The 27,545-nt window shown below is 42.3% G+C and overlaps 1 protein-coding gene across 8 annotated transcripts in view; it reads left to right on the top strand.

Annotated features, from left to right (window-relative positions):
* Positions 1-27,545, top strand: part of ARHGEF28 (Rho guanine nucleotide exchange factor 28) — a 319,641-nt gene that overhangs the window by 177,679 nt on the left and 114,417 nt on the right. Inside the window, exon 1 of one of the 8 annotated variants that reach the window (XM_020875499.2) lies at positions 16,327-16,678. The exons of the other annotated variants lie outside the window; for them this stretch is intronic. Within the exon in view, the coding sequence (XP_020731158.2) occupies positions 16,594-16,678 (85 nt within the window). The 5' untranslated portion in view covers positions 16,327-16,593. Of the gene's footprint in view, positions 1-16,326; positions 16,679-27,545 lie in introns of those variants that run through there. 8 annotated transcript variants of the gene reach the window in all.

Raw genomic sequence — 27,545 nt, forward strand, 5'->3', positions numbered from 1 at the left:
CCATAAATGTTTATTGGCTAGGAAAAAAAAAAAGAAAAACTCAAACTCTCCCTTTTATGATATAATTGTTGATTTTACAGAGTGGTTCACTTGTCAGTACATGCTAGAGGCTCGAATCGCAGTTGTTTGTTAATACCCTGGGTCACTTCTTTGCTGTTATTGTTTGTTGAAAGTGAAGTGAAAGTGTTAGTTGCTCAGTTGTGTCTGACTCTTTGTGACCCCATGGACTGTAGCCCACCAGGCTCCTCTGTCCATGGAATTTTCCAGGCAAGAATACTGGAGTGGGTTGTCATTTCCTTCTCTAGGGGTCTTCCCGACCTAGGGATTGAACCCAGGTCTCCTGTATTGCAAGCAGATTCTTTACTGTCTGAGCCACTGGGAATCTTCTGTGTAATATGATAAAACCTCTCAGTGGGTGTTGGGACTGGCAAGGTGGGCACTGGGAAGAAGCTGAGCCAGAGCTGGGTGTGGAAGGCAGCCTGACTTGATGCCAAAAGAACTTATCCAGATGAGTTGGGAAGAGGGGGCACAAACAGAAACAAACAATAGGAAATGAGGTGTTTCAGGGTGCGCAGCCCAGTCAACAGACAGAACAGAGGAAGATGGAGCACCCGCACAAAAAGCTTAGGAAAACATCACCAAAGGGTAACTGGAAGAAAATGATTGGAAGATGCAAAGAATAGTCCCTCTTGAACGAAATGTCAGGGGCTGTACAAACTCTTTATCTGAGACCTGCATTTGTGCATATATCTGGGAGAGTCCAGGCCCATGGATTTAGGTGGTGAGCTGGGTGGAAACAGTGCAGTCAATAGTACTAGTCTGGCAAATCACTAATCAGTAGGACTAATTAGGTTAGTCTTTTCTTCTTATACTAAGTGAAAGTTTGTAAATGGAATTGAGGCTACTAAGTGCTAAAAGCTTATAAAGAGCAATTTTAACTTGTTTGGAAACATCTCAAAACTTTATCTTCAGAAACAAGACCTAAAATGTGGAATCTTAAGATCTAGGACTCATGTCATTGGATGCTGGCCCTCTCTTGTTCAGTTGCTCAGTTGTGTCCAACTCTTTGAGAACTCAAGGACTGCAGCATGCCAGGTTTCCCTGTCCTTCACTATCTCCCCGAGTTTGCTCAAACTCATGTCAGTTGAGTCAGTGGACTTCAGCATCAGTCCTTCCAGTGAATATTCAGTCCTTTAGGATTGACTGGTTTGATCTCCTTGCTGTCCAAGGGACTCTCAAGAGCCTTCTCCAGCACCACAGTTTGAAAACATGAATTCTTAGCGCTCAGCCTTCTTTACGGTCCAACTCTCACATCCATACATGACTACTGGAAAACCATAGCTTTGCTTTGTTGGCAAAATTTTGTCTCTGCTTTTTAATACACTGTCTAGGTTTGTCATAGCTTTTCTTCCAAGGAGCAGCATCTTTTTAATTTCATGGCTGCATTCACAGTAATTTTGGAGCCCAAGAAAATAAAATCTGTCCCTGTCTTTTAGCTGTTGTTATTTAGTAACACATGTATCTATGTTGAGATCTTAAAACTGTTGGGTGAAATGTGGAAGAAAAGGAAAAAAAGGGAGAGAGGGTAACCTTAGCAAAACCATTAGCCTTCTGAAAAATAGTTTTAAGCCTAATTTCTGGCAGGTTTCTATACCCCAGGCTATAAGAATTTTGGGTAGATTCCTTGTTTTCTCCATTTAATTCTTTTCATTTCTTTTTGCATGGGGGGGTGTATCATCTTTCTACCACAAACCAAAGCTTACCAGTGTTTTGGTTTGAAATAAAGGAGCTGGGACTGGAGAAATATCCTGAGATGACCACTGGAATGCAAAGTTATTTGTAAAAATTCAGATTTGAATTTTATTCCTTTTGTTCACTTCAATGAAAATTTTTTCTTGCAGATTTTGAGGTTTTAAAAATTGGCTTTGGTAGAAGAAATTGCCGACTTATTGGAATTGTGCTGAGTGTTATAAGCTGAGGTTGGCTCTCTTATCACGAGTGTTCTGACTTCTCTACTTGTGGTTTCATTGTTTGAATAAAATTCTCCTTGTGGAATGCAAATAAAGCACTTTTCTTTAAATTAGACTATGGGAATATTTATTGACAGACTTTTATCCCATATGTTAAAAGAGAACTTTGGGATTATCAGGTCAATTAATACTACAGAGTAGAAGAGTGAAGGAACTAAAGCCTAACTGTAGGTGTAATGTCTTCATGTGATGGTCTTATAATTTAACATAGGTGCATAGTTGCTTTTTTTTTTTTTTAATAAGTGCATAGTCTAGGAAGCTGTCTGGTCCAATGATAGGTCTAATAATGTTCTGCCTATTTTTTGCTCACAATTATGTGTTTAAAAACATAAAGCAAAATGAAAGTGAGTTAAGATTAGGCGTTGCCTAATCTAAGCACTGTCTTATCTGAACTCTCTCTGCCCACTGGAATTACCTTGGGGCTTTAACAAACAATCCTGGAGCCCTGGTCCCGCCCTCAGAGAGGTCTGACTTAATTGGCCTGAGGTGCAACCTGTGTTTCAGGAGTTCTAAAAGCTCCCCTAGCTGATTCTCAGATACAGCCAAGATTAAGAACCATGACAAAGCTCCTTGAGTGAGCCTTGCTCTGCTGAAATCACTCCTGACTTACTGGATTTTCTGTATTTTTGAAATTGGAGATGTGTGGTTCTACTTTGATTTCAATTGTTTACAAAAGCAGTTAATGGGAGCCCATTTCTATTAGGTTTGCAGGCTTTGAATGATTATCACTGTCAATATGATTGTAGATCTAAGGGAAAGGTAAAAAATAAAAGATACATTGAAAAAGTTACCTAACTGGTTGAACCGAAATGAAATGATTAAGCCTTTAAGGATCCTTTTTAAACATTAAGAAGGAATCAAGTGGTTGTATCTGCTGTCCTGTTCCTTTATTGGACTTAGGACGGATTGGAATGGAGGGAGTGGGGAGCTGTTTACGCTGATGTCATGAGGGCATTGCAAGGAGGCCTGATGTTTGACAGTGGTACCAACCTAGCTGTTGTTGTTTAGTTGTTAAGTCGTGTCCGACTCTTTGTGACCCCATTGGCTGAAGCCCGCCAGGCTCCTCTATCCATGGGATTTTCCAGGCAAAAATACTGGAGTGGGCTGTCATTTCCTTCTCCAGGGGATCTTCCTGACCCAGGGATTGAACCCAGATCTCCTGCATTGGTAGGCATTGGCAGGTGGATTCTTCACCATTGAGCCATCAGGGAAACCTAGTTGTAGTGTATTCTAAATGGCCATTTTCTTTCATCTCACAAGCTAGCTTAATTTCTGAAATGTAATCAAGGAGAGGAAAAAAATGGCAGTTCTTTCTCTGAAACCTAAACTTTTCATTCTCCAGAATGAGATCCTCAACTCTAAGTAAACCAGCTTAGTGAATAATTCCATAGCTTCTATCCCTAAAGATGCTATTTTGATTAAATCAAACAATTATAAATTTCAAATAAGCATAAAATCTTAAGGGAACTGTAACTACCTTATAAAACATGAACCAAATGAAAGGTAAGAAATATATTCTGGAAATGGTGTTTGTAAATGCTTCATATGGAAAGTTAAATTTCTACTTAGAGATTTTGTCTCCTTTTCTTTGGCTGAAACACTTTAGAATACCTGTGTGTACAGACACTTTATGAAAGAATTGCCCATACGGAGGAATCCTTGAGTTTTGGGCTTTATGGCAGTGTCAGTGTGTTTACATGAGTTTAGGCTTGCTGAGTGTGTGTGTACATGCTGAGTTGTTTCAGTCGTGTCCACCTCTGTGCGACCCTATAGTTTATAGCCTGCCAGACTCCTCTGTCCATGGGATTCTCCAGCCGAGAATACTGGAATGGGTTGCCATGCCCTTCTCCAGGGGATCTTCCTGCCCAGGGGTTGAACCTACATCAATCCCGCATCAGCAGATGAGTTCTTTACCACTATTGCCACCAGGGAAGCCCCCAGGCTTGCTGAATACCCAGTGGTTAATGCCTTGGAAGGGACTTGAGGGCAGTTAGGATTTTGGTTAACTTCCATTGCTAGCGGTACAAACTCTAACAATTTATGGGACAATTTGCTGTAACTCTCAGTGTGCCTAATTTGGAAGACATTTTTATGAAACATGGTCTCTTCAGCATGAGTAAGAAATCCAACAGAACTTGTTCTTCCCCATACGAGATTCTGCTGAAGAACATGTGTAGCGGGAAGAAGTGATGCAACCAGCTGTTGAATGGGAAATCCAGTGGAAAATAGTCTGTTGTTCCTTCATAATATTTAAAATAACAAGCAGAAAAAGAGAGTCAAGAATGAAATTAAAGGTGTCTAGAATTTTAAGGCAGATTTTGAGTAAGCAAGCTGGGCTTCATCCAGGTTCTTGAGATTTATGTGCTATTAGGTTTTTGCTGATCTCAGTGAGGTGGACTTACCCGCCCCACCAGTGCCCAGTGAGGGCTTCTCACTGGGGCTAACTCTTGGGAGCATATTAACCCCCCCAAATCATACTGTTTCTGAGAAGTTAACATTACTTTCTGCAGATAATCTTTTCATGTCTAACTGGTTTCCTCAGGGTTGCATGGTAACGTCACATAAGAACTTAAGTAAAGGGGAATAGAGTTTTATTCTATGTATCTGAGTAAGCAGTGCAGACTTTCTTTTAGCATAAATTCCACACATATTTAATGAACATAGATTCTGTACTCTTTGCCCCCATTGTTTAAAACATTTTTAAATTTTATTCTGTGGAACAGTTTTAGATTTATAGTAAAGCTGCAAAGGTGGTTCGGAGAGTTCCCATATCCCCACCCCGCTAGATCCTCCTTGCTGTTGTTCAGTTATTAAGTCGTGTCTGACTCTTTGTGACCCCATGGACTGTAGCACGCCAGGCTACCCTGTCCTCCACTGTTTCCCAGAGTTTGCTCAGGTTCGTGTCCATTGAGTCGATGATGCTATCTAACCGTCTCATCCTCTGCTGCCCTCTTCTCCTTTTGCCTGCAGTCCTTCCCAGCATCAAGGTCCAGGTTTTTCCCCCAAATCCCCCTACTCACCCTTATTATTTAACATCATATATTATTATCATGGTACATTTTTTAGAATTAATGAGCCAACTTTGATACATAATTACTGACCGAAGTCCATCCTTTATTTAGATCTTCTTAGTTTTTATCTTAGTTTCCATTTTGCTGCCCCAGGATATCATATTACATTTAGTTGTTGTGTTTCCTTAGGTTCCCTTTGGCTGTGAGAGTTTCTCAGACTTGTTTTTGATGATCTTGACAGTTTTGAGGTATACTGGTCAGGTATTCTATAAAATGTCCTTCAATTGGTAATCCCTATCATTTAACTGGGGTCATGGGTTTGGGGAGGAAAACCACCGCGGTAAAGTGCCATTTCCATCACATTGTATCAGTGGTATGGAATATCAGCACAGACCTATCACTGCTGATGGTGACCTTGATTACCTGGTGGGGCTAGTATTTGCCAGATTTCTCCACTGTAAAGCTCCTCTTCCCTACTCCTCTTCCCGTAGTGTGTTCTTTGGAAGGAAGTCACGATGTCCAGGATTGAGTAGTTCTCTGTATGCTTCCCTATGGGCAGAGTACCACCTATACTATTCACAGTTCTTCTCCACGGGAGATGTGAATCCTTCTGCTTATTTATTCAAGCATTTATGTCAGGATGAATTCGTGGATATTTATTGTAAACTTGGGGTGGTGACCTAGTACTACATTGTTCAGAGTGTTTTAGCTTTGGCAATGGGGGGCTCTTTCAGTTGACATCTGTGTGCTTTCTACATATTCCTGTCATTGTGGGGGTTTTTTTGGTTTGTTTTTATGGTGTTGAACATATCCTTTATGATACTGTAATGGTGGATACACAACACGATATTTGTCAAAGCCCATAGAAATTTATGGCACCCAGAGTAAGCTTCAATGTATACAAATTTAAAAATTAGGAGCTTGGAGGATCCTGTGGTGGAATATAGAATGTAGCAAAGCAGTCTAATTTTATTAAAAATTTTTGGAATGACCTTATTATAGAGGATGGGAGTGGGATGCAGACCTCAGTCACTTTGGAAATGAGTAGTCTGTAAGAACAAACGCAAAAGGAACTGTACATAAGCTCTCTCTTCTTGGTTATAAAGTTATTTCCCATAGGGGTATAGGTTAATATTTCTGATACTGGAAATAACTAATTCAGTGGATTATGGAGAGTAGGTGTCGGGTTTTTCACAGTTGAAGTGGGAGTTTACAAACAAGCAGGGGGAGGAGGCCAGAGTGGCCCACGTGGTAATGAATTAAGGATGTTGACATCAGTATGTCCTCATGATTAGTTAAAATAGACACACATGGTTCTCTACGGAAATGTTTGTGGGTGTATACGTAGGTTAAGTGTTCGTCTCTCAGTTGTGTCCAGCTTTTTGCGACCCCAGGGACTGTAGCCCACCAGGTTCCTCTGTCCATGGAATTCTTGAGGCAAGAATGCTGGAGCGAGTTGCCATTTCCTCCTTCAGGGGAGTTTCCTGACCCAGGGATCAAAGCCAGGTCTTCTGCATTCCGGGCGGATTCTTTATTGACTGAGCCACCAGGGGAGCTCACAGCTGGGTTAGGACACACAATTCCTCGCTCTGTCAGTTGAGAGGGCCCAAAGGGTCAGTATTCAAGTAGCATATACAAGATGCGCCCACCATATTAAACACTTAAAAACAAACAAACAAACTGGACTAACCATTGCCTTTTATGTGAATTTCAGCTTCAAAACTTCATTGATAATGTTTATGTTAAAATTATTTACATTCTTTGCTCTTTAAACTTATTTACATATGGATGACCATATAAAAGTCTATAGAACAATTGAGGTTAAAATTGATTCTAAAAAAAGTTTCTGAACAAGTCTATGTCACGCAAGAAACTTTTTCAAAAAATTTGAGGAAATTGAAAATTAAAATTGGAACATTATGAGAAAATGAACGTGGTCCACTGGAGAAGAGAATGACAAACCACTTCAATATTCTTGCCTTGAGAATCCCATGAAGAGTATGAAAAGGCAAAAAGATATGACACTGAAAGAGAAGCTCTCCAGGTCAATAGGTTCCCAATATGCTCCTGGAGAAGAGTGGAGAAATAACTCCAGAAAGAATGACAAGATGGAGTCAAAGTGAAAAGAATGCCAGCTGTGGATGTGACTGGTGATGGAAGTAAAGTCTGACGCTATAAAGAGCAATATTCTTAGGAACTTGGAATGTTAGGTCCATGAATTAAGTGGTAAATTAGAAGTGGTCAAGCAGCAGAAGGCAAGAGTGAACATTGACATTTTAGGAATCAGTGAACTAAAATGGACTAGAATGGGTAAATTTAATTCAGGTGACCATTATATCTACTACTCTGGGCAAGAATCCCTTAGAAGAAATGGAGTAGCCCTCATAGTCAACAAAAGATTCCAAAATGCAGTACTTGGGTACAATCTCAAAAATGACAGAATGATCTCTGTTTGTTTACAAGGCAAACCATTCAGTATCACAGTTATCCAAGTCTATGCCCCAACCAGAAATGCTGAAGAAGCCGAAGTTGATCAGTTCTTAAGGCCTACAAGACCTTCTAGAACTAACACCCAAAATATATGTCCTTTTCATCATGGGGGACTGGAATGCAAAAGTAGGAAGTCAAGAGATACCTGAAGTAACAGGCAAATTTGGTCTCAGAGTACAAAATGAAGCAGGGAAAAGGCTAACAGAGTTTTGCCAAGAGAACACACTGGTCATGACAAATACCCTCTTCCAGCAACACAAGAGAAGACTCTACACATGGACATCACTGGATGGTCAATACCGAAATCAGATGGATTTTATTCTTTGCAGCCAAAGATGGAGAAATGGTATACAGTCAGTAAAAACAAGACCAGGAGCTGACTGTGGCTCAGGTCATGAACTCCTTATTGCCAAAATTCAGACTTAAATTGAAGAAATTAGGAAAAACCAATAGGCCATTCAGGTATGACCTAAATCAAATCCCTTACGATTATACAATGGAAGTGACAAATAGATTCAAGGGATTAGATCTGATAGACAGAGTCCCTGAAGAACTATGGATGGAGGTTCATAACATTGTGTAGGAGGCAGTGATCAAGACCATCCCCAAGAAAAAGAAATGTAAAAAGGCAAAATGGTTGTCTGAGGAGGCCTTCCAAATAGCTGAGAAAAGAAGAGAAGCTAAAGACAAAGGAGAAAGGGAAAGATATAACTATTTGAATGCAGAGTTCCAAGGAATAGCAAGGAGAGATAAGAAAGCTTTCTTCTGTGATGATTGCAAAGAAATAGAAGAAAACAATGGAATGGGAAAGACTAGAAATCTCTTAAGAAAGTTAGAGATACCAAGGGAACATTTCATGCAAAGATGGGCACAATAAAAGACAGAAATGGTATGGACCTAACAGAAGCAGAAGATATTAAGAAGAGGTGGCAAGAATACACAGAAGAACTATACAAAAAAGATCTTCATGACCCAGATAATCACGATAGTATGCTCACTCACCTAGAACCAGATATCCTAGAATTCGAAGTCAAGCAGGCCTTAGGAAGCATCACTATGAACAAAGCTATTAGAGGTGATGGAATTCCAGTTGTGCTATTTCAAATCCTAAAAGATGATGCTGTGGAAGTGTTGCAGTCAGTATACCAGCAAATCTGAAAATTCAATGGTGGCCACAGGACTGGAAAAGATCTTCTTTCATTCCGACCCCAGAGAGGGAAATGCCAAAGAATGCTTAAGCTGCTACATAGTTGCACTCACCTCATACGCTAGTGAAGTAATGCTCAAAATTCTCCAAGCCAGGCTTCAACAGTACGTGAACCATGAACTTCCAGATGTTCAAGGTGGATTTAGAAAAGGCAGAGGAACCAGAGATCAAGTTGCCAACATCCATTAAATCATAGAAAAAGTAAGAGAGTTTCAAAAAAACACCTACTTCTGCTTTATTGTCTACACCAAAGCCTTTGACTCTGGATCACAGTAATCTGTGGAAAATTCTTCAAGAGATGGGAATACTAGACCACCTTACCTGCCTCTTGAGAAATCTGTATGCAGGTCAAGAAGCAACAGTTAGAACCAGACATGGAACAATGGACTGGTTCCAAATTGGAAAAGGAATACATTAAGGTTGTATATTGTCACTGTGCTTATTTAACTTATATGCATAATACATGTGAAATGCTGGACTGGATGAAGCACAAGGTGGAATGAAGACTGCCAGGAGAAATATCGATAACCTCAGATATGCAGATGACACCACCCTTATGGCAGAAAGCAAAGGAGAACTAAAGAGCCTCTTGATGAAAGTGAAAGAGGAGAGTGAAAATGTTGGCTTAAAGCTCAACATTCAAAAAACTAAGATCATGGTGTCTGGCCCCATCACTTCATGGCAAATAGATGGGGAAACAATGGAAACAGTGACAGACTTTATTTTTGGGGCTCCAGAATCACTGCAGATGGTGACTGCAGCCATGAAATTAAGACACTTGCTCCTTGGAAGAAAAGTTATGACCAACTTAGCTTAATAAAAAGCGGAGACATTATTTGCCAACAAAGGTTTATCTAGTCAAAGCTATGGTTTTTCCAGTAATCATGTATGAATGTGAGAGTTGGACTCTAAAGAAAGCTGAGTGCCAAAGAACTGATGCTTTTGAACTGTGGTGTTGGAGAGTACTCTTGATAGTCCCTTGGACAGCAAGGAGATCCAAGCAGTCCATCCTAAAGGAAATCAGTCCTGAATATTCATTGGAAGGACTGATGCTGAAGCTGAAACTCTGACACTTTGACCACCTGATGTGAAGAACTGACTCGTTAGAAAAGACCTTGATGCTAGGCAAGATAGAAGGCAGGAGGAGAAGGGGACAACAGAGGATGAGATGTTGGATGGTATTACTGAGTCAATGGACATGAGTTTGAACAAGCTCCTGGAATTGGTGATGGCCAGGGAAGTCTGGCGTGCTGCAGTCTATGGGGGTGGCAAAGTGTTGGACATGACTGAGCAACTGAACTGATGAGAATAAATTCAGGTGTAATCATAAATGTTACTTCCCTAACTTGGCTCTTCCTACTATGTAGAATTTTTTTTTCTCCTTAGGTTGTAACAAGATGTTAATACTTTCCTCCCTGCCCTCCTTTCTCTGTGCAGACTCATGGCCCATATCGTTGCTTCTTCTGCCCCAAGAGGCCCTCACATCTACTATCCACAGCTGCCTCTTCGGGTTAAATTAAAAATTCTTCATGATGTATCATTCAGGAATATTTAATGAATTTATCCTAATTCTTTCAAGTTGTGCCTGAGAACAAAAGAGATCGCTAAGGACCTCTCTTTTCATAGAGAATCATCTACGTAGAGCCTCCATCTGTTAGCGATACTAAATGCTGGTGGAAGCTTTGACAACATGATTCATTAATATGTTACTTTGGTCAGAAAATCCATTATTTTCCTATCTTAAAGTGTTTTTGAGTTATTTTCTTCTCTTATATTACCTGTGCATTTATCATAATACAACTAATTTCATTTGTTGGCTTTCTAGGGTGTGTCCATTTTTTCCCCCTTAGATAGTAGGATGACGTAAGGGGGGTATACAGAACTTGTGATGGGGCGTGCAGAGTTTTTGTTCAGATAAATTTAGGTAGTTACGATAGGTAAGAAATTTTTAAAAAGTTCTTATTTTTCAAGTAAGGTGGTATTATGAATGGCATCACCTGATTTATGACCACCATTGTATCATGCTCCTTGTGTGTGTGTGTGTGTGTGCTCAGTTGTGTCCAATTCTTTGTGACCCCTGGACAGTCATCCCCACCAGACTCCTTTGTCCATGAAATTTTCCCAAGCAAGAATACTGGAATGGATTGTCATTTCCTTTTCCAGGGGATCTTCCTGACCCAGGGATCAAACTTGCATCTCTACCATGCTCCTACTTCATGTCTGCTTTATGTTAATTTAACTTTCTAGGCTCTATTGAAAAAATTAAATAGGGAGAGGAGATAGGGAGAAAATAATCTGAACCTCGGGTGAGTTGAACGGCCCTGAGAGAGCGTGACCCTGGGGATGTGAGTGTGCGCTTCCCACCCTGGCTCACAGTGAGCACATCTTACATGTGGAGTGAGCCGTGCTTTTTGAAAAAGATTTTTTGGATGTGGACTATTTTTAAAGTCTTTTAAACTTTGTTACAGGATTGCTTCTGCTTTATATTTTGGTATTTTGGCCCCGAGGTATGTGGATCTTAGCTCCCCAACTAGGGTTCAAACCTGCACCACCGCCCCCTGCCCCTGCATTGGAAGGCAAAGTTCTAACCTCTGGACCAGCAGGGAAGTCCTAAGCTGTGGTTTTAAAGATCCTTGTTTTCTGTAAAACATGGCCTCTCAGTGAAAGCCAACTGTTGCAGCTGGTACCCAAGCAAGGTAACAGTGTTCTCCAGCAAAGAACTGCTTCTGTTGAACTTGGAGCGATGCCATGGTGCCTTCTAGAGGTTTTGGAAGAAGACTTTGATCATCTCTGAAACTTTCACCTAATGCTAGAACTTGAGACTTGAAATTACCACTGTGTGTGGCTGAAGTTATCCAAGATAGGCTTGTCCTTGCATCTTGGATCCTGTTACCTCTTGTCTGTATTTATTTATTTATTTTTTACTTTTTACCTAAGAATGTGTTTAACTGTGTTAAAAACTGTAGTCTCTGGGGGTCAAACAATGGAGCTGAGAAGTGAAACAAATCCTCCTCCTTTTTCTGTTTGGGTATGATGTCCTTGGAACTTCTTTGTATGTTGCCATGTCTCTGTTTTGAAAATCAAGCTATTACTCTTGAGGTGAAGGTAAGCATCCTTCAGTGTCTATAATTTAGAAGAGAAATATAATCAAAGGGAAACTTCACTAACGTTTGACATGTAAGCTGAAATTTAGCAAAAACTATATTCTCTACTGTCCCAATCTCATTTGACCCTCACAACTCCTTGAAGTATAGATGTGATCTCATTTTATAGGAGACAACTGAGGATCAGAAAGTGTGAGTGACTTGGTTAGGGCCACTAAGTAAATAAATGGCAGAGCCCAGATATACAGATCTTCCTTGATTCTCATGAGGTTATGCCCCAATAAAATCACTGTAAGTTGCAAATATCATCAGTCAAAATGCACTTAGTAAATCTAACCTGCTGAAGGTCCTAGCTTGGCCTGGCCTGTCTTCACTGTGCTCAGAACGTGTGCATTAGCCTAGAGTTGGGCAGTGCCATTTAACACAAAGCCTGTTTTAAAGTGTTGAATATCATGTAATTTATTGAATGTGTGCTAAGTCGCTTCAGTCATGTCCAACTCTTTGCAACTCATGGACTGTAGCCGTCGGGCTCCTCTGTCGTGGGGTTCTTCAGGCAAGAATACTGGAATGGGTTGCCATGCCCTCCTCCAGGATATCTTCTGGATCCATGATCGAACCTGTGGCTCCTGCATTGCAGGTGGATAGTGAAAAAGCAATGTTTGTACAGGTGCAGAATGGCTATAAGCATATAGGTTGTTTAACTTCATGATCACGCGGCTGATGGGGGGCTGCACTCACTTGCCACTGCCCAGCATCATGACAGACTATCATAGGGCATATCACTAGTCTGGAAGAAGGTCAAAATTCGAATTTTCAGATCTGGTTTCTACTGAATGCTTCTGCTCCTTTGGTAAACTTGAACCATCATAAGCTGGAGACCATATGTATTTGTCTCCAAAACCCCATGCCTTTTCTTTTCAGTGTGTGGTTCTTTAAAAATGTGAATATAAAACACAGTTCTTGCCCTCATGGAATTTTGGATCCCATTGGAGGATAAGAAAACCGTAAAAATGCTGTAATTTAAATCAAAATATACTCTTCCAGGGAGTTTCAGTTTTATCAAGATTGAAAAGTAGGTGACAGTATGTGTCCTGGATAATTCTGATTTTATTTTTTAAGTAAAGGATTTTTAATTAAAGGAGGCACAGTAAAGCTGATGAAATCATTTACATTCTTATGTTGTCATGGTTGTATGATAACTGGTGAAAAAGTGGCCTTGGGGATATATCGTTGAATTCTGCCAACTACAATTGTAATCAGTCAGTCAGAGAAAGCAAAGAAATTAAGCTGTTGAATATGAATGAGATGTAAATAACATCTTGAATTAATTTAAATGCAATCACATTGACCCAATGGTGGGGGGGTGGAACTCAATTACCATAGATAGTAAGAAGGATAAATGACCCATATTTAGGAGAAATTCTTTGGTAGGAAAATGAGCTGGCCTAAAAAGAGGACTGTGTCAACACAATACTCCACTTTTTATGTTAACTATGCACTGCCAGTCAGCACACTTAATTCATTCTTTAAACAAGCTTGATAAATAATAAGGCAAATGAGGTTGGAAAGTCTCTTGTTGGGCTTCTCACATGTACCAGTTGGGTAATACTAGTAGTTTTATTGCTGGAATAATTTTGATATCAACAATCAGTTGATATGGAATTGGTCAGCCAGGACTGTACTTTGGGGAAAATTAGATTGAGATGGATCTACCTGACATCTCAGCTCACAGATCTGCGATTTGCAAAGTTCCTTTATGTCTTTGCATTGTCCTGAAGGTCTTCTGACCTGTCTCTGGTGGTCAATAGAGGAGCAGCCTGTTCCAGTAGTTTGTTGACCTGGGATTTATCCTGGTTCAGTTCAATTCAGTTCAATCACTCAGTTGTGTCCGACTCTTTGCGACCCCATGAACTGCAGCACGCCAGGCCTCCCTATCCATCACCAACTCCTGGAGTCCTCTCAAACTCATGTCCATCGAGTTGGTGATGCCATCCAGCCGTCTCATCCTCTGTCGTCCCCTTCTCCTGCCCCCAATTCCTCCCAGCATCAGGGTCTTTTCCAATGAGTCAACTCTTTGCATCAGGTGCCCAAAGTATTGGAGTTTCGGCTTCAGCATCAGTCCTTCCAGTGAATACCCAGGACTGATCTCCTTTAGGATGGACTGGTTGGATCTCCTTGCAGTCCAAGGGACTCTCAAGAGTCTTCTCCAACACCACAGTTCAAAAGCATCAGTTTTTCAGTGCTCAGCTTTCTTCACAGTCCAACTCTCACATCCATACATGACCAGTGGAAAAACCATAGCCTTGACTGGACAGACCTTTGTTGGTCAAGTAATGTCTCTGCTTTTTAATATGCTGTCTAGGTTGGTCATAACTTTCCTTCCAAGGAGTAAGCGTCTTTTAATTTCATGGCTGCAGTCACCATCTGCAGTGATTTTGGAGCCCCCCAAAATAAAGTCTGACACTGTTTCCACTGTTTCCCCATCTATTTCCCGTGAAGTGATGGGACCAGATGCCGTGATCTTAGTTTTCTGAATGTTGAGCTTTAAGCCAACTTTTTCACTCTCCTCTTTCACTTTCATCAAGAGGCTTTTTAGTTCCTCTTCACTTTCTGCCTGGTTAAGTGGTTCTAAAACTGTGATAATGAGAAAAATAACAATATCTCCTGACCCAGGACTTTCATTTTCAAATGGTGGAGGTTTGCTTTCCTGGGTCTCTGGACATCTCTCAGGCAGCCAAGAGTCCTGTGCACACCCTAAGTATTGTCTGGAGCCTTAGAGAACAAAGGGTCTTCTCTACCCAATAATATTGTTCTTTGCAAATTTATTGTTCTTGCTGTGATGAATAAAATGCAAATATATGTTTAAACATTTTGCTGGAGTTCACATAGCTTTTTGCACACTTTTAGTCACCGATCAGATACTAAAAATATTGCAGCTCTCATATAAAGATTCTTCATCTACAGGTTAGGACTTAACTGTGTACATCATTTATTCATTTCGCAGCTGTCTACAGTGTTCTCAGTTCTAAAACAGAATAAATGGAAACCCATTCACAAAATTTTGTCTATCTTCTTATAGAAAGATGCATGTGTACTAAAACCTTATCTAGCATTAAAAAGAGTTGAGAGTACTTTTTCCTTATAAGTACACCCAGCTGAGTAAGAAAAATATATACTTTTCAAATAAAAGGTTACAAAATAGAGAATATATTGTGTGTTTTTACTTAATTGTAATGCTAGCAACTACCTTCTAGTTGTATTTTTATCTACTTGTATGCTATGTTTACGAAGCAAACAATATGAAAACACAGAGGTGACTTATGTAATTCTGATTTGAATTTGAAAGTAAGGGATTTCTCCCCTTTTTTCACATCTAGCTGTACCCCTCACCCAAATCCTACCCAATCAGACAGGATTAACTATTAGAGAGCAGGTTATGCGTCTTATTTTCTCACACTGCATGGCATGAGAGTGCCAACAGTTTAGGAACTAATTGAAGTAAAGAGATGGATGTTCATTAAGACACATAGTGTCATTTCCAGATCTGCAAAGCTGCAAAGATCCTCATCTTGTTTCCACTTGCCTTTAAAGTTTATTTGGCCGTTAGATGACCTCAAAACAGAGTACAATACTTCTATGAAAAGAAATGCTTAAAAGAGACTCCTGGATGAGACCTGGGGTGCACTTTTTTTTCTGCCACTGATCTTGGCTGCTGTACTTGATCTTATTTGAGGCCAGTGTATCTGTGTGCCTGCTGGTCGGGATTTAGAGAAGTAAGTTTGAGCAGTGTCACAATTTATGGGGAGGCAGTAACGGGCTTCTACTGAATGCTAATTACCGAAGAGTTGTTCAGGGAGGCTGTGTAAATTAGTCACGAGCTCTATAGAGATGGAATGAGAGTGTGCATCAGAGTCCCAAAGGCACCCAACGCCTTGTGACTGACAACCAAACCTGGTGAAAATTTGAGGGGAAAAAAATGCCCCAATTGCGCAAAAAAGCGTAAAGTAGATGACTCTGCATGAATTTAATGAGATAACTACAATTCTGGGTGAAAGTTAAAGCTTCCAACCCCTTGAGGATTAAAAGGATGGGGAGACTGGATTGTTAAATGAATTATCAGAGCTGTTTTGGCTCTTAGATCTGAAAAGCTGCCAAACCTGCCAGTCGTATGAAAGAATAGACCGCTCTGGAAAAATCCCTGCCCTGTGTATGACGGCCTTTATTTGCCTGTGTACCGGAGCTTTCTGGCTGTCCACACACATAAACCTCAACCTTTATCTCACGCTGCACAGGGTGGCCTTTCTGAGAAACCATCCCCTAGCTCCCGACCAAAACGGGCGCCTGCCTTGGGAAGCTTTTCTTGAGTTCCAGGCGGGCTCTTTCAGTTCGCAGTCACCGTTCTTCTTTGCTTCCATTTCCAGCAAGGAGAAGAGTTAATGATTCACTTGCTCCCAGTGACCTTTTGAGTAACTGGACTGTGGTGTACCCGTGCCACTCTGAGGGGCCGCCTTCACCTCCTTGTACTTTCTCAGTTTGGCTTGAATATTTACAGCCTCCTTCTTGGTCTACATGCCTGAACGCCTGAAGGAAGCAAAACATTTATTGCCTCTCCCGCCCCGGTGTTTGCAGCTTTCACCCAGCCCCATCCCTTCCTTTGACATCACACGGGAGACTCGCCTCCTGGCTGGGGACGCCCCAGTTCTTCCCGAGTCTCTGCTGTCGAGTCTGTTTGATTTCATCAAGACAAAAAGATGGATTCTGACTCGGACTCACCTTTTAACTACTCGTGGCCTTCCTTCCCCAAAATGAAGATTCGACGGAGGGCGTCCAAACAAGGTAGCTCTTGGGGTCGTTTACTTCTCCTGGAGCCAAGGCAGGCGTCTTCCTCCTCTTACCTTTCTTTTCCTCATTGCTTTGCAGAACTCTTTCTGATGAAGTGCATGTTTGTACGTGTCTTTGTAAAACTCTCGCAATATAAATGTTTTACAGTAGACCTCTGGGGTAAACCTGCTCACCCTTCTTGTGTTGCTTTCACTTTAAATTTACCTTTGTGCTGTATTGTGCATGTGCTAGTCCCTTAAAAAAAAAAAACAAAGAAACAGGGAGCTTAGTACAAGATAAATGTTTTGGAATCATTTGCTCAGAGTTACCTTGGCGTTACCTTGACAGTAAGGAGTCTTGTTGATTTAAAAGTGTCTGGTCTTTGTGGGATTTGCAGAGAACTATGTGTGCATTCAGTACCTGGTTTCTGCTGTGTTTGTGTTTTAGTTTTCAAGTGTGTGCTAATTAAAACAAGTTTTTTTTATTTTCTTAATACCTGAGAAAGTCCTTTCTTTGCTATACTACTTTCTTGATTTTGTAGATGCTCCAAGGAAGGGATTTTAAGAAATTAATTTCAGCTAAAAAGCCTGTATTTCTCCAGGGGATGCAGTCATATATTAAAAAGTTTATTAACAATAATTACCAGTATGCAAAAAGCTTCACTGCCTAAGGAAGAAGAGCTATTATTTGCAGTATGATTAATGATGGCGTGGCTTCACACTGCTTATTCCCCCTCACCTGCGATCCACTCTCGTGGTGCAGGTCTTGGAAACCAGCAGATAAGATGGTCTTAGGGAAGAGCGGAGGTGGCCTGAGTATCTGGTACACCACCCCTGGCAGGTGGGAATTGTTGCCTTCTGATGCTGATCAAAGCTACAAAGGGAGTGAGCTACACTTTCTTGTCTTGTGGAGGAACTTTGTGTGGTTATGTTTTTGATTCAAAGAGAAAGAAACACTTTTGTGAGCTTGCAAGCAGAAGAGGTGTTTCTGAAAGTGGGCTGTTGTTGTGGCGTTATCCTGGGTGGCGGGGGCGGGGGTGGGGAGGGCAGAATCATCTGAGAACAGAATGACCCGCCACATCGCCCTCTGCTTCTCCTGGAGAAAAATGGAGGCTGGCAGTTGTCCACGTACCTGATTTACTTCAAGGATTTTTCCTTCTAAAATAAAAAGAAGGGTGTGTGTGTGTGTGTTTGCTCTTGGGCTGAAATCAAGGCTCCCAACCCCAGGAATAAGACGAGCTGACTCTATAAGAGTCTTAGAAAGCCTCACTCTGAACAAACCTCCCACACTGTTCATTGCCATCCTTGAAATTCTGTCACTGGGGACTGAAAGCATTTGTACATCATTCTGTTCTCCTGTTTTAAAATTTAATTGCTGCTGCTTTTGGGGTAAAGAGCCATGGTTCAAACGTGACTTACTATTAAAGAGTTCGGGGGTGGGGGGAAGGATCTATGAAGAACAAAAGCATGTGCGTGTGAAGCCAGCTCAGACGCCAGTGGAAAATGGGGTAAAGTGTTAAGGATAGGTCAGTCTGGGGAAAGGACACATATTAGTGTTCTTTGTGTTATTTGTATTCATTCAGCTTTTCTGTAAGTTTGAAATTATTTCCAAATAGTTTTTTAAAAACTTTTAAATGACTCTGGGACAGGAGCTACACCAAGTCCTTAATTCTTTAGAATGAATATTACCAGTTCTGGTGCATGGAGAACTTCTTGAGGGCAGGTAGCAGTTCTGTAAGACTCCTTAATCTTTGTGCTAATTCTCACTCAAATTTGGGGAATAATCTGTTTTATATAGTTCTGTATTTAAATGTATTGCCTGGCTGGTGGGCAGGATGCCAATGTTGTGGGGGGCCTGGGTAGTCTAACAACCTGGAGAGATGTGAGATTAATGATTAGGAGGCCGATAGAGAACGCTCAGAGTCCAGTGGAGTTGTAGTGAATGCATTAATCACGTTCTCCTTTGAAATCCGAAGTTGGAGCACAGCCAGTTTGAACTCCGGCAGAAAGTCATAACATAGTTATGTATAAATTAAACTCGATTCAAGTGAAAGCAGGTACCTGAGATATGAAAATGATTAACTATTTGCTGCTAGTAAACAAAGGACAAGTGAAACTAAGGTGGGTAGCAGAGAGCTGGGGATTGTCAGCATCCCAGGCTTCCTTCTTCATTAAACGTTGATGAGCTGGTTGTGAAGGATGGGTTTGGTCACACTGTTTCTAATGTCAGCTGAGTGAATCCCAGAACCAAAAGGGCCTTAGAGATCACCGGGCCCAACCACCTCATTTTACAGATGAGAATGATGGGATCCGAAGAAGTGAAGTGATAGGGAATTATTTGAGTGTTCAACAAGCACATCCAGAGTGCCAGACACTTACTAGAGGGTGGATGAAGTAGTGAACCAGATAGATCCTGTCTCTGCTTACAAGGATCTTAGCATTGGGAATGGATTCCATGTCTCCTGGCAGTAGAAGAAACACCAAGAAATCTGATTTTTTCAGCCCTGTGGCTAGATTGTGATGATCTATGATCCCTTGTCCCTTAGAAAATGATCTAATTATTTCTCCAGACTTTAAGATGTCTTGAGTTTCTTCCTTATTCTTTCCTTCCTTCTAATCATCGCCAACATCATTCTCAGGATGTAGGTTCTGGTCTCCTGGGAAATCATGAAGAAGGTATTGAGAGCTTGGAATTTCTGGCTTATGAGCAAAGGTTTCATATTTGGTTAGACATATTTTTTATTCTCTCTTCTTTTTCTGTGCTGATCCTCCTTGTTAGTATTCTCTGTCTTTTATCTGTTGTCCTTATCACTGTTCATTGATAGACACATGCACATATTACTGGCTCGTTTAGAGAGATGTGAAAATTTAGAGGGTGTGGTAATAAGAGGAAAACTGGATTAGCAGAAATCCATCAATACTTGTATATTAACTAAAAACTGCAACTAGTACTTATCTTCATACCCTCATAAGGAAAGAGAAGAGGATCTAGCTTAGAAGTAGGGCCTTTGCAAGGGACTGATGGCTCGAGGGTAATGTGATGTAAGCAGGGGTGAAAGCAGTTGAAACCAAACTGCCCAACAGCTATCCCTGGGGTTCTCAAAGTTGCCTTTGGCATATCATGGGCAGCCCAGGACAGGCCGTCCTGGGAACCTAGTGGTTAATAATTGGAGTGGGTCAGAATCCATGATTGTTTGCTTCAAGGACTTCAGGAATGCCTGGATTTTTATTTTGCTGATTTCAGTAGGAGATTCAATCAAGAAACAATATTTATTCATGAAAAATTTAAAAATGTAAGGATTGGATTTTACCTGTTCCCGGTAACTATTCAGTCTTTCCCACGCATCTTTAGTGTAAATCATCAGCCCCAGGAAGTGCTGAGCGGCTCCTTCTGTGCCTTTCATTCGCTTATGCCCTGGGCTCACTCTCCCCTTTTCCAGCGCGCATCTGTCATGGACTGCCTGCAGTGCAGGAGGCCCGGGGTGGATTCCTGGGTTGGGAAGAGCCCCTGGAGCAGGAAATGGCAACCCACTCCAACATCCTTGCCTGGAGAATCCTATGGACAGAGGAGCCTGGCGGGCTACAGTCTGTGGGGTCGCAAGAGTTGGACACGACTGAATACCTGGGCACACACACAGTGACACCAAGTGTGAAAGACTGCTCTTTTTTTCTTTTTTCGCTGGTGCAGGAGGCAATGCCTGTGTGAAAACTCAATGGCCTTGGAGAGCTTAGATAGCACCGAACTTTCTGTAGTCATAGTCAAAATAACTAGTATGTGTGTACTACTTTATTAATCATAATAACCATTGTTTACTAAGCTGTGATGGGTGCTTGACACTTATAACATCTAATTCTCAAAATAATTCTCTGAGAGATATTGTATCTGTTTAACAGTTGAGAAAACTGAGGCTTAAAGAGTTTTAAAGTTATTTCCAAGTCCATACCAAGAAATGCAGATTAGAATTACATGATAAAAATAAGGGAAGAAAAGAATGGCATTCATTCATTGTGTTTATAAGGTGGTGTGCACATGTGTTATCTTGTAAAAGACCTGTACGTCAGATATGGCCATCATCTTCATTTATTAGTTGGTGGCTCTGAGGCTCAGGGCCTCCCCCAGTGGCTCAGATGGTGAAGAATCCGCCTGCGATGCAGGAGACCGAGGTTCAGTCCCTGGGCCGGGAAGATCCCCTGGAGAAGGGAATGGCTACCCACTCCAGTGTTCTTGCTTGGGGAATCCCATGGACGGAGGAGCCTGTGGGCTACAGTCCACGGGGACGCAAAGAGTCGGACACGACTGAGCCACTTAATACACATGCCTGCTGAGGCTCAGAGAGAGGAAATGAGTTGCCCAAGATTAGACTAATAAATGCAGGACCAGACCTACGGCAGAACCTAGTCTTTGACTTCAGAGGTTTCTTTCTTCTAGTGTATTTTACCCCCTCTTGGTAGAGATAAAAGATGGTGAATTCAGTGAGTAGCTGTCTTATATTCAGTGGGTGCCACTGTGTCTCACCATCCTAACTTCTCCCTGTCTTGTATATAGTGGACGAGAGATAGAGGTGGCAGTGGAAACTCTGGGGAAAACTCGGGGAGCACTATTTCCACTGTCTTGATACATCTTCGCACATGTGCATCTAGTACTGACACACATCACTCGTTTGAGAGAAGGACTGGTAGATGACCGCAGCCTTGGATAGTCAGGTGAGGAACAGAAGAGGCAGGAGGAACTGAGAAAAGGAGGGGAGAGGAGAGTTTCCAGTGCATCTTGGAAGATTCCTAGGTTTGTCTCAGAGAAAGCTGAAGTTAGAGAGTGAGTGTGCTGGGAATGGAGATAAGAATCAGGAGACCACTGTCTTGGCCTGTCTCCTGAGCTCATTTAGTGTTTGGAGAGCAGGTACTCAGTGTGAAAATTAATCCCTGGCCCAGTGCGTATGAAAGGTATGATGATATTTCAGAAGATTTAATGATAAGTTTGAGACGTGAGGTACTCTTGTCTCATGGGCTTACTTGCCTTCTTCCTCTTTCCTGCCCTCCCTTCCTTCCTTTCTTTCAAGACGTTTTATTGAATACGCACACTTTCATGGGCATATGTGTATTTCATCTAGAGATTCCCCAAAGAATGCCTGAATACCATAGGAGGAAAAAGTCACTACAGAGACCCTTATTAAGGAAGAGAAACATTTTCCTAAAGGTGACATAACCTGCTAAGATTTCGTTGGCTCACAAAGAAGATAGTGTTTAACCTCACGCAGAGCAGTTTCAATTTCAGACTCTGCCCGGAGGCCTACCTTTGTCAGCCTGAGAGAATAAGCCTATTGCAAGGCCGTTGCCAAACCACATAGCTACATACCCCTCATGGCTCCCTTTAGTTAAACAAATACTTTGCCAAATATTTGAAACTGATTTGTTTCCTTTGAGTTAGTTCAAATTCTTAGGCAAGGTACATGTCTGCATTAATCCCCATCAGTGGAAAGGAGACATTATTCTAATTTATTACCCCATGTTCAAGAGCTTCGTCCCTACCACTCCAGTTTTGGGGAAGGACCAATGGGTTGTTTATTCAGATGCATTAATTAAGGGAGAACTAAGGGAAGGTGTGATAAGTCCTATAGGAGAGTTCAGGACAAATTACTGTTGAAGTTCAAGGTGAAGAGACCCATTCAAGTTGAGGGTATCATGAAATGGATGCCATTTCAATGGCCTGTGGTGAAGTGGTGGGATTGTTTTCTTTTTGTTTGCTCTTTATGACTGCACTGGTCTTCACTGTGGTGCACAGGCTTCTCATTGCGGTTGCTTCTCTTGTTGTGGAGCGCAGACTCTAGGCATGTGGGCTTGGTTGTGGAATCCCCTGGACTAGGGATCAAACCCGTGTCTCCTGGATTGGTAGGTGGGTTCTTAGCCAGTGGACTACCAGAGAAGTCTGAAATGAAATTTTAACAGAGTGTCCTTCCAAGCACGTGGACAGAGTCAGATATACACAGAGTGTATCAAAGTGATGGACAATAGCCCGTCTTTGTGTGATGTTCGTTCATGGAGCACAAAACATAGAGTGATGCCAAGTGTCAAACAGGCCTAGACAGTTGGTTCTAGTATTCTCCCGCCCTTCACTGCACAGCACTCTCGTTCTTTAACGGGTGGCCCCTCCACTGCTCTGGGCATGGGTCCAAATGATGCTGCCACCTTCTCCTGCTGCTTGTCTTCTGGGACGCAGTGAGATGGGCATCCCATTCAGATGGGCCAGTCACACTCCTCCTCCTGCCTGGTCACAACTGTTGGCCCAGGGTGGGCACAGTTGGCCAGTCAGAGTGTTTCCTTGGTGTTCTTCAAATTGGAATTTGGAAGGAGTGTCTTCCTTCTTGGGTAGCAGTGCTGGAAGGGTGGAAATGAAAGCTCTTAGCTGGGAGAAGCCAGTCTGTAGTAGGAGGAAATACTGCACACACATAAGGATAAGCGGTCTTGTGGTGGGTCCTGCTAAAGTCCAGACACGCATTCTAGTCTCTGGGGGTCTATTGCTGCCATGATTCTCACCTCCCACCCCCCGACCAAAGCATGAATGTTAGATTCCTTCATTTCTGGAGCTTCCCTCACAGGCCTTCAGTACGTCTCTCCTGTCCCCATTTTATTTTTTGTTTAGCAAATTCATACCACTGTTTATCCCACTTCCAACTTGAAGTTTCTAACTTGTCCTTCAAGATGCTGCTTGAGGGTCCTTTATTCTGGAAGCCTCCTTTGAATTCCCTCAATTTCATTGTTCTATCCTTTGTGCCATTGTGACTTGTGTATAGTTTTATAACAGGCATCACATTGCTCTATTACAGCTATCATATACTGTCCCTTAACCTGTAAGACACTGAATTCCTTGCAGGTGGAGCTTGGATGACATATTTCCACATTTCCAGTGGCTGGATCACAGAAAATCAGCAGTAAATATGAAAGCGTATTGTGCACGGTTTTACTACACTACACTCAGTTTTAATTTTGCCTTTTTAAAAAAAAATTTTATTTTATATTGATGTATAGCTGATGAACAATTTTGTGATAGAACCGACTCAGGCATACATATACGTGTATCCGTTCTCCCCCAGGCAGGGCTTTCCCTGGTGGCTCAGACAATAAAGAATCTGCCTGCATTGTTGGAGACCTGGGTTCAATCCCGGGGTTGGGAGGATCCCCTGGAGAAAGGAATGGCTACCCACTCCTTTATTCTTGCCTAGAGAATCCCATTAACAGAGGAGCCTTGGTGGGCTACAGCCCATGGGGTCGCAAAGAGTCAAACACGACTGAGCGACTAAGACACAGCACGCACATTCTGCCCCAGACTCCCCTCCCATCCAGGCTGCCACCCAAAACTGAGCAGTGTTCCCTGAGCCACACGGCAGGTCCTTGTTGGTTATCCGTTTTAAATATAGCAGCGTGTAAATGTCCGTACCAAACTCCCTAACTATCCCTCCCTGCCATGCTTCCCTCTTGCCTTTATGTCTTTATTTTGTCCGTAAGAGATCTGATCTTATGAAGTCCTACCCTAGGCAGTGGGGAGGCGAAAGGGTACATTTTAGTCTAACAGAAGACTTGGTCTGATGCAATAATGAAAATAGGCATTTTTGATAACTGTTTGGTCTCTTTAAGTAAAATAGTCTCTCAGATTTCTTCCTTCTCTCCTCCCTTTCTTGCCAAGCTGGTGTTGACTGTGATTTCCTGGTGAGGGTGTGGGGAGTATGGTAGCATGCAGGAGGAAGAGGCTCCATCTTTGACTGCCCTCTGGGTCCTCCTGGGCTCTGCTGTGGACTTCCTGGCTTAGGCTCTTCTCTGAGGCACACCTGTGTTATTGGGTGTTCTGGCATCTGTGACCACAGTCCTTCAGCTGGGTCTTCTCCCTGGTGTCGATCAGGACCCCACGGCTCTCCTTCCTGACTTGGCCTTGCCCTGGCCCCTATGCTACAGAGACTTGGGAATCTCTGCCCCTGGCCGCTGGCTCACATGTATCCCTGAAAGTATCTGGCACAGGAGCCCTTCCTTTGCCCTATGATGGGCCTGTGGTAGCCACGAGAACTCACTGCAGCCACTTCCTGCTCCTCTCAGATGCCTGTGGGGTCTTGAGGAGCCTTTCTCAGCCTCAGGCACCTGGGAACAGCCCAGAAAAGCTGGCCCTGACCCTCCTGCTTGCCCCGTGAGGGTGCTTGGTGGTGGTTGTCCTTGTGATGGGGTGGGGCAGCCTGCAAAGCGATTGCACTCAGAACCCCAGCTGGAGCAGAGAAAAGCCCACCCACGCTCAGAGCAGCCCCCAGCCCAGTTCACACTGTTCTCTGCAGGTAGAGAACCAGTGGGTCTTCTGCCTTTGATCTCTGTTGCCTATGCCAGTGGAAAGCCCTCATTATGAATTGCAACAAATCTCCTATCCAGTGGTCATTCAGGCTAACCTGCCCAAAGTTGCTCAGGATAGTGGAACAGGATTCAGGAAGCAAGTGGAGTTTCCCAACCAGGGGAGACCTAGAACAAGTTGGAGGCATGCCAGGCAGTGCTTGGCTTCCATTGTTTATGTGTTCACTGATTCAAAAGGTGCTTGCTAAAGACCCCAGATAAGCAAAAGGTGTTTGAAAGTTGCTGAGAGAGTAGATTTTAGAAATTCTCATCGTAAGAAAATTTTTGTAACTGCATGTGCCAATGGATGTTAGCCAGGCTTACTGTGATCACTTTGCAATGTATACAAATAAGAAATCATTATGTTGAACACCTGAAACTAATGTTATATGTAAACCATACCTCAAAAAATAAAAACGGAAATAATTTACATTTCAGTGGAGAAGTCTTTATTTTGCTAGTGCTTGTCTGTAGTAGAACTCAGTTACCTTGGGGAATAAGTAGAGCAAAATCACATGGTTCTCGGGCTAGGTACTGGAGAATTGGAGCTCCTGGGGACTTTTGAAGTAGGCACAGTCATATTTATGTGCCTGTATCTTGCCATAAGATTATGCAAGATTTGAACCACTCATCAGGTTTCTTGTGATGATAACATACAGGAGCATCTGCCTTATCAGTTTGTCCATATGTTTTAATCGACAGTCACCTGAAGTGGTCTTGTCCACGTTCTGCCATTCTGTGAGGTCTTTCACTTCCGTCCTGGAGTTTGCATAACCTGCTAGTTTCTTTCCTCTCAGCTTATCTGTTTTTTTTTGTCTTTTGACAAATTGGCTGCAGGCTTTGGAGAACTGTATCAAGAAGGACAGGAATTGCTGATTAAATCTCATCACACCAAAGCCTGCACACCACACATGACTGAACATCCCCTTGATAGCTTGGGGGAAGCAGCGGCAGAGAAAAGTTATTTTCATTGTTGAGTCCTCCTTTTTCCAACATAAACATGTGTTTTCTTGAGGGCTACTTTGCAGTACTGCAGTTGGGAACGAGGACCTGGAAACGGTGGGGAGAAAGCTGTAGCGTCTCTGAGCCTCTATTTTCTTTTCCTCTCTTCCCTTTTTTCCCCTACCTCCCTTGGTGCCTCCAGTGTATTATGAGGGAAAAGGTTAGTTTTACTCCTCAATAATTTTGATAATTAGGCCTCTCAAAACAGCAGAAAGGGCTGCTTTCAGAATCTGATTTTGGAGTGCCAAGTTATAACTTGTTGTTTTGAAGGAGTTTTCAGCAGTGGTTCCAAGGCCGAGTGCCGGAGAAACAGGGTTCACCCCCAGCACCTCTAGATCTGTCCACTTGCGTTCTCAGCGGTTCCAGCTGCAGGTAGGGCTGGTTGAGAGGCCTGATCTCATCTCCGGGCTCATGTTTCTTTTTTCACAGGATCCCAGGAGTATGAGGTGAGCTCTGAGGGTGAGTTGGACTTTTGGAACCACGTTTGAGCCACTGTAGTTTGGTAGACAAACGTTCCCTGGGTCCTCCTAGACTCACCTTGGTGTGAACTAGTCTTTTGAGTGATGTTAGCTTATCTGTGACCCGCAGGAAATTCCTGGGCTGAGACTCATCTTGGAGTTTGGATGGTTTCCCTTTGTAACCTAAACCCTACTCAGAAGAGTGAGGCCAAGGGGTGTCCCAGGTCAGGACTAAAGTTGGATTAGCCAACAGGTTCGTTTGGATTTTTCCATAAAAACATACAGAAAAACTTGAATGAACTTTTCAGCCAACCCAATATCAGGAAAATCCTAAGAGGGGTTAGAGGAAGAATAGGCAAGAAGAGAACGGTTGAGTGTGCCTCAACCATATTCATGATCATTTGTGAGGGCAGGTTTGTTCTTTCCTCTGCAGGACACTAGGACCACGGGTAGAAAAGACTATCTGTATGCTTTGGGATTTGGCAAAGTTCCCTTTGAACCTGGGAGGTAGTGAACTGCAGTGAGAAAGGATGTTTCTGTCAGCACTGTGTCTGCACTTGCTTCTGTCGTTTCATAATGTCTCGGGGTGACCGCTGTCCGTTGTAGACCTCCTTGTCTCCAAAGTGAACGTGGTAATACCTCCTGTGGTTATGGAAAGTGGGGTTAGTGGGTGGGCAAAACCAATACTATGGATGCTTGGGTAAAACATTCCCAGTGAACACGTTTACGTGCCTGTTATCTAATATGGTTGATTTACTGATAACCTATTCTGCATGAGATCCCACAGCTGTTCTTTCATAATAGGAGGCAAGTTTTTAAACCATGACTTAGTTTTTTCCAATTATTTTAGTTGTAAAAATGGTTATCAGAAATCTAGAAATTACAGACAGGAAAGTGTAAGTGAAAAACCACCTGTGCTTCATCCGTCACCTTGAAATAGAAGTTAGCATCTTAGTGTATCTTCTCAGTTTTTCCTCCTGGTTATCTTGCATGTGGTTGTGTGGGTAAACCAAATGAAATCATGTATTTACTATTGCATGAATGTTTTCTCAGCACAGATCA

Source organism: Odocoileus virginianus, chromosome 14 (genome assembly GCF_023699985.2).
Source record: "Odocoileus virginianus isolate 20LAN1187 ecotype Illinois chromosome 14, Ovbor_1.2, whole genome shotgun sequence".
Classification (NCBI taxonomy): Eukaryota; Metazoa; Chordata; class Mammalia; order Artiodactyla; family Cervidae; genus Odocoileus; species Odocoileus virginianus.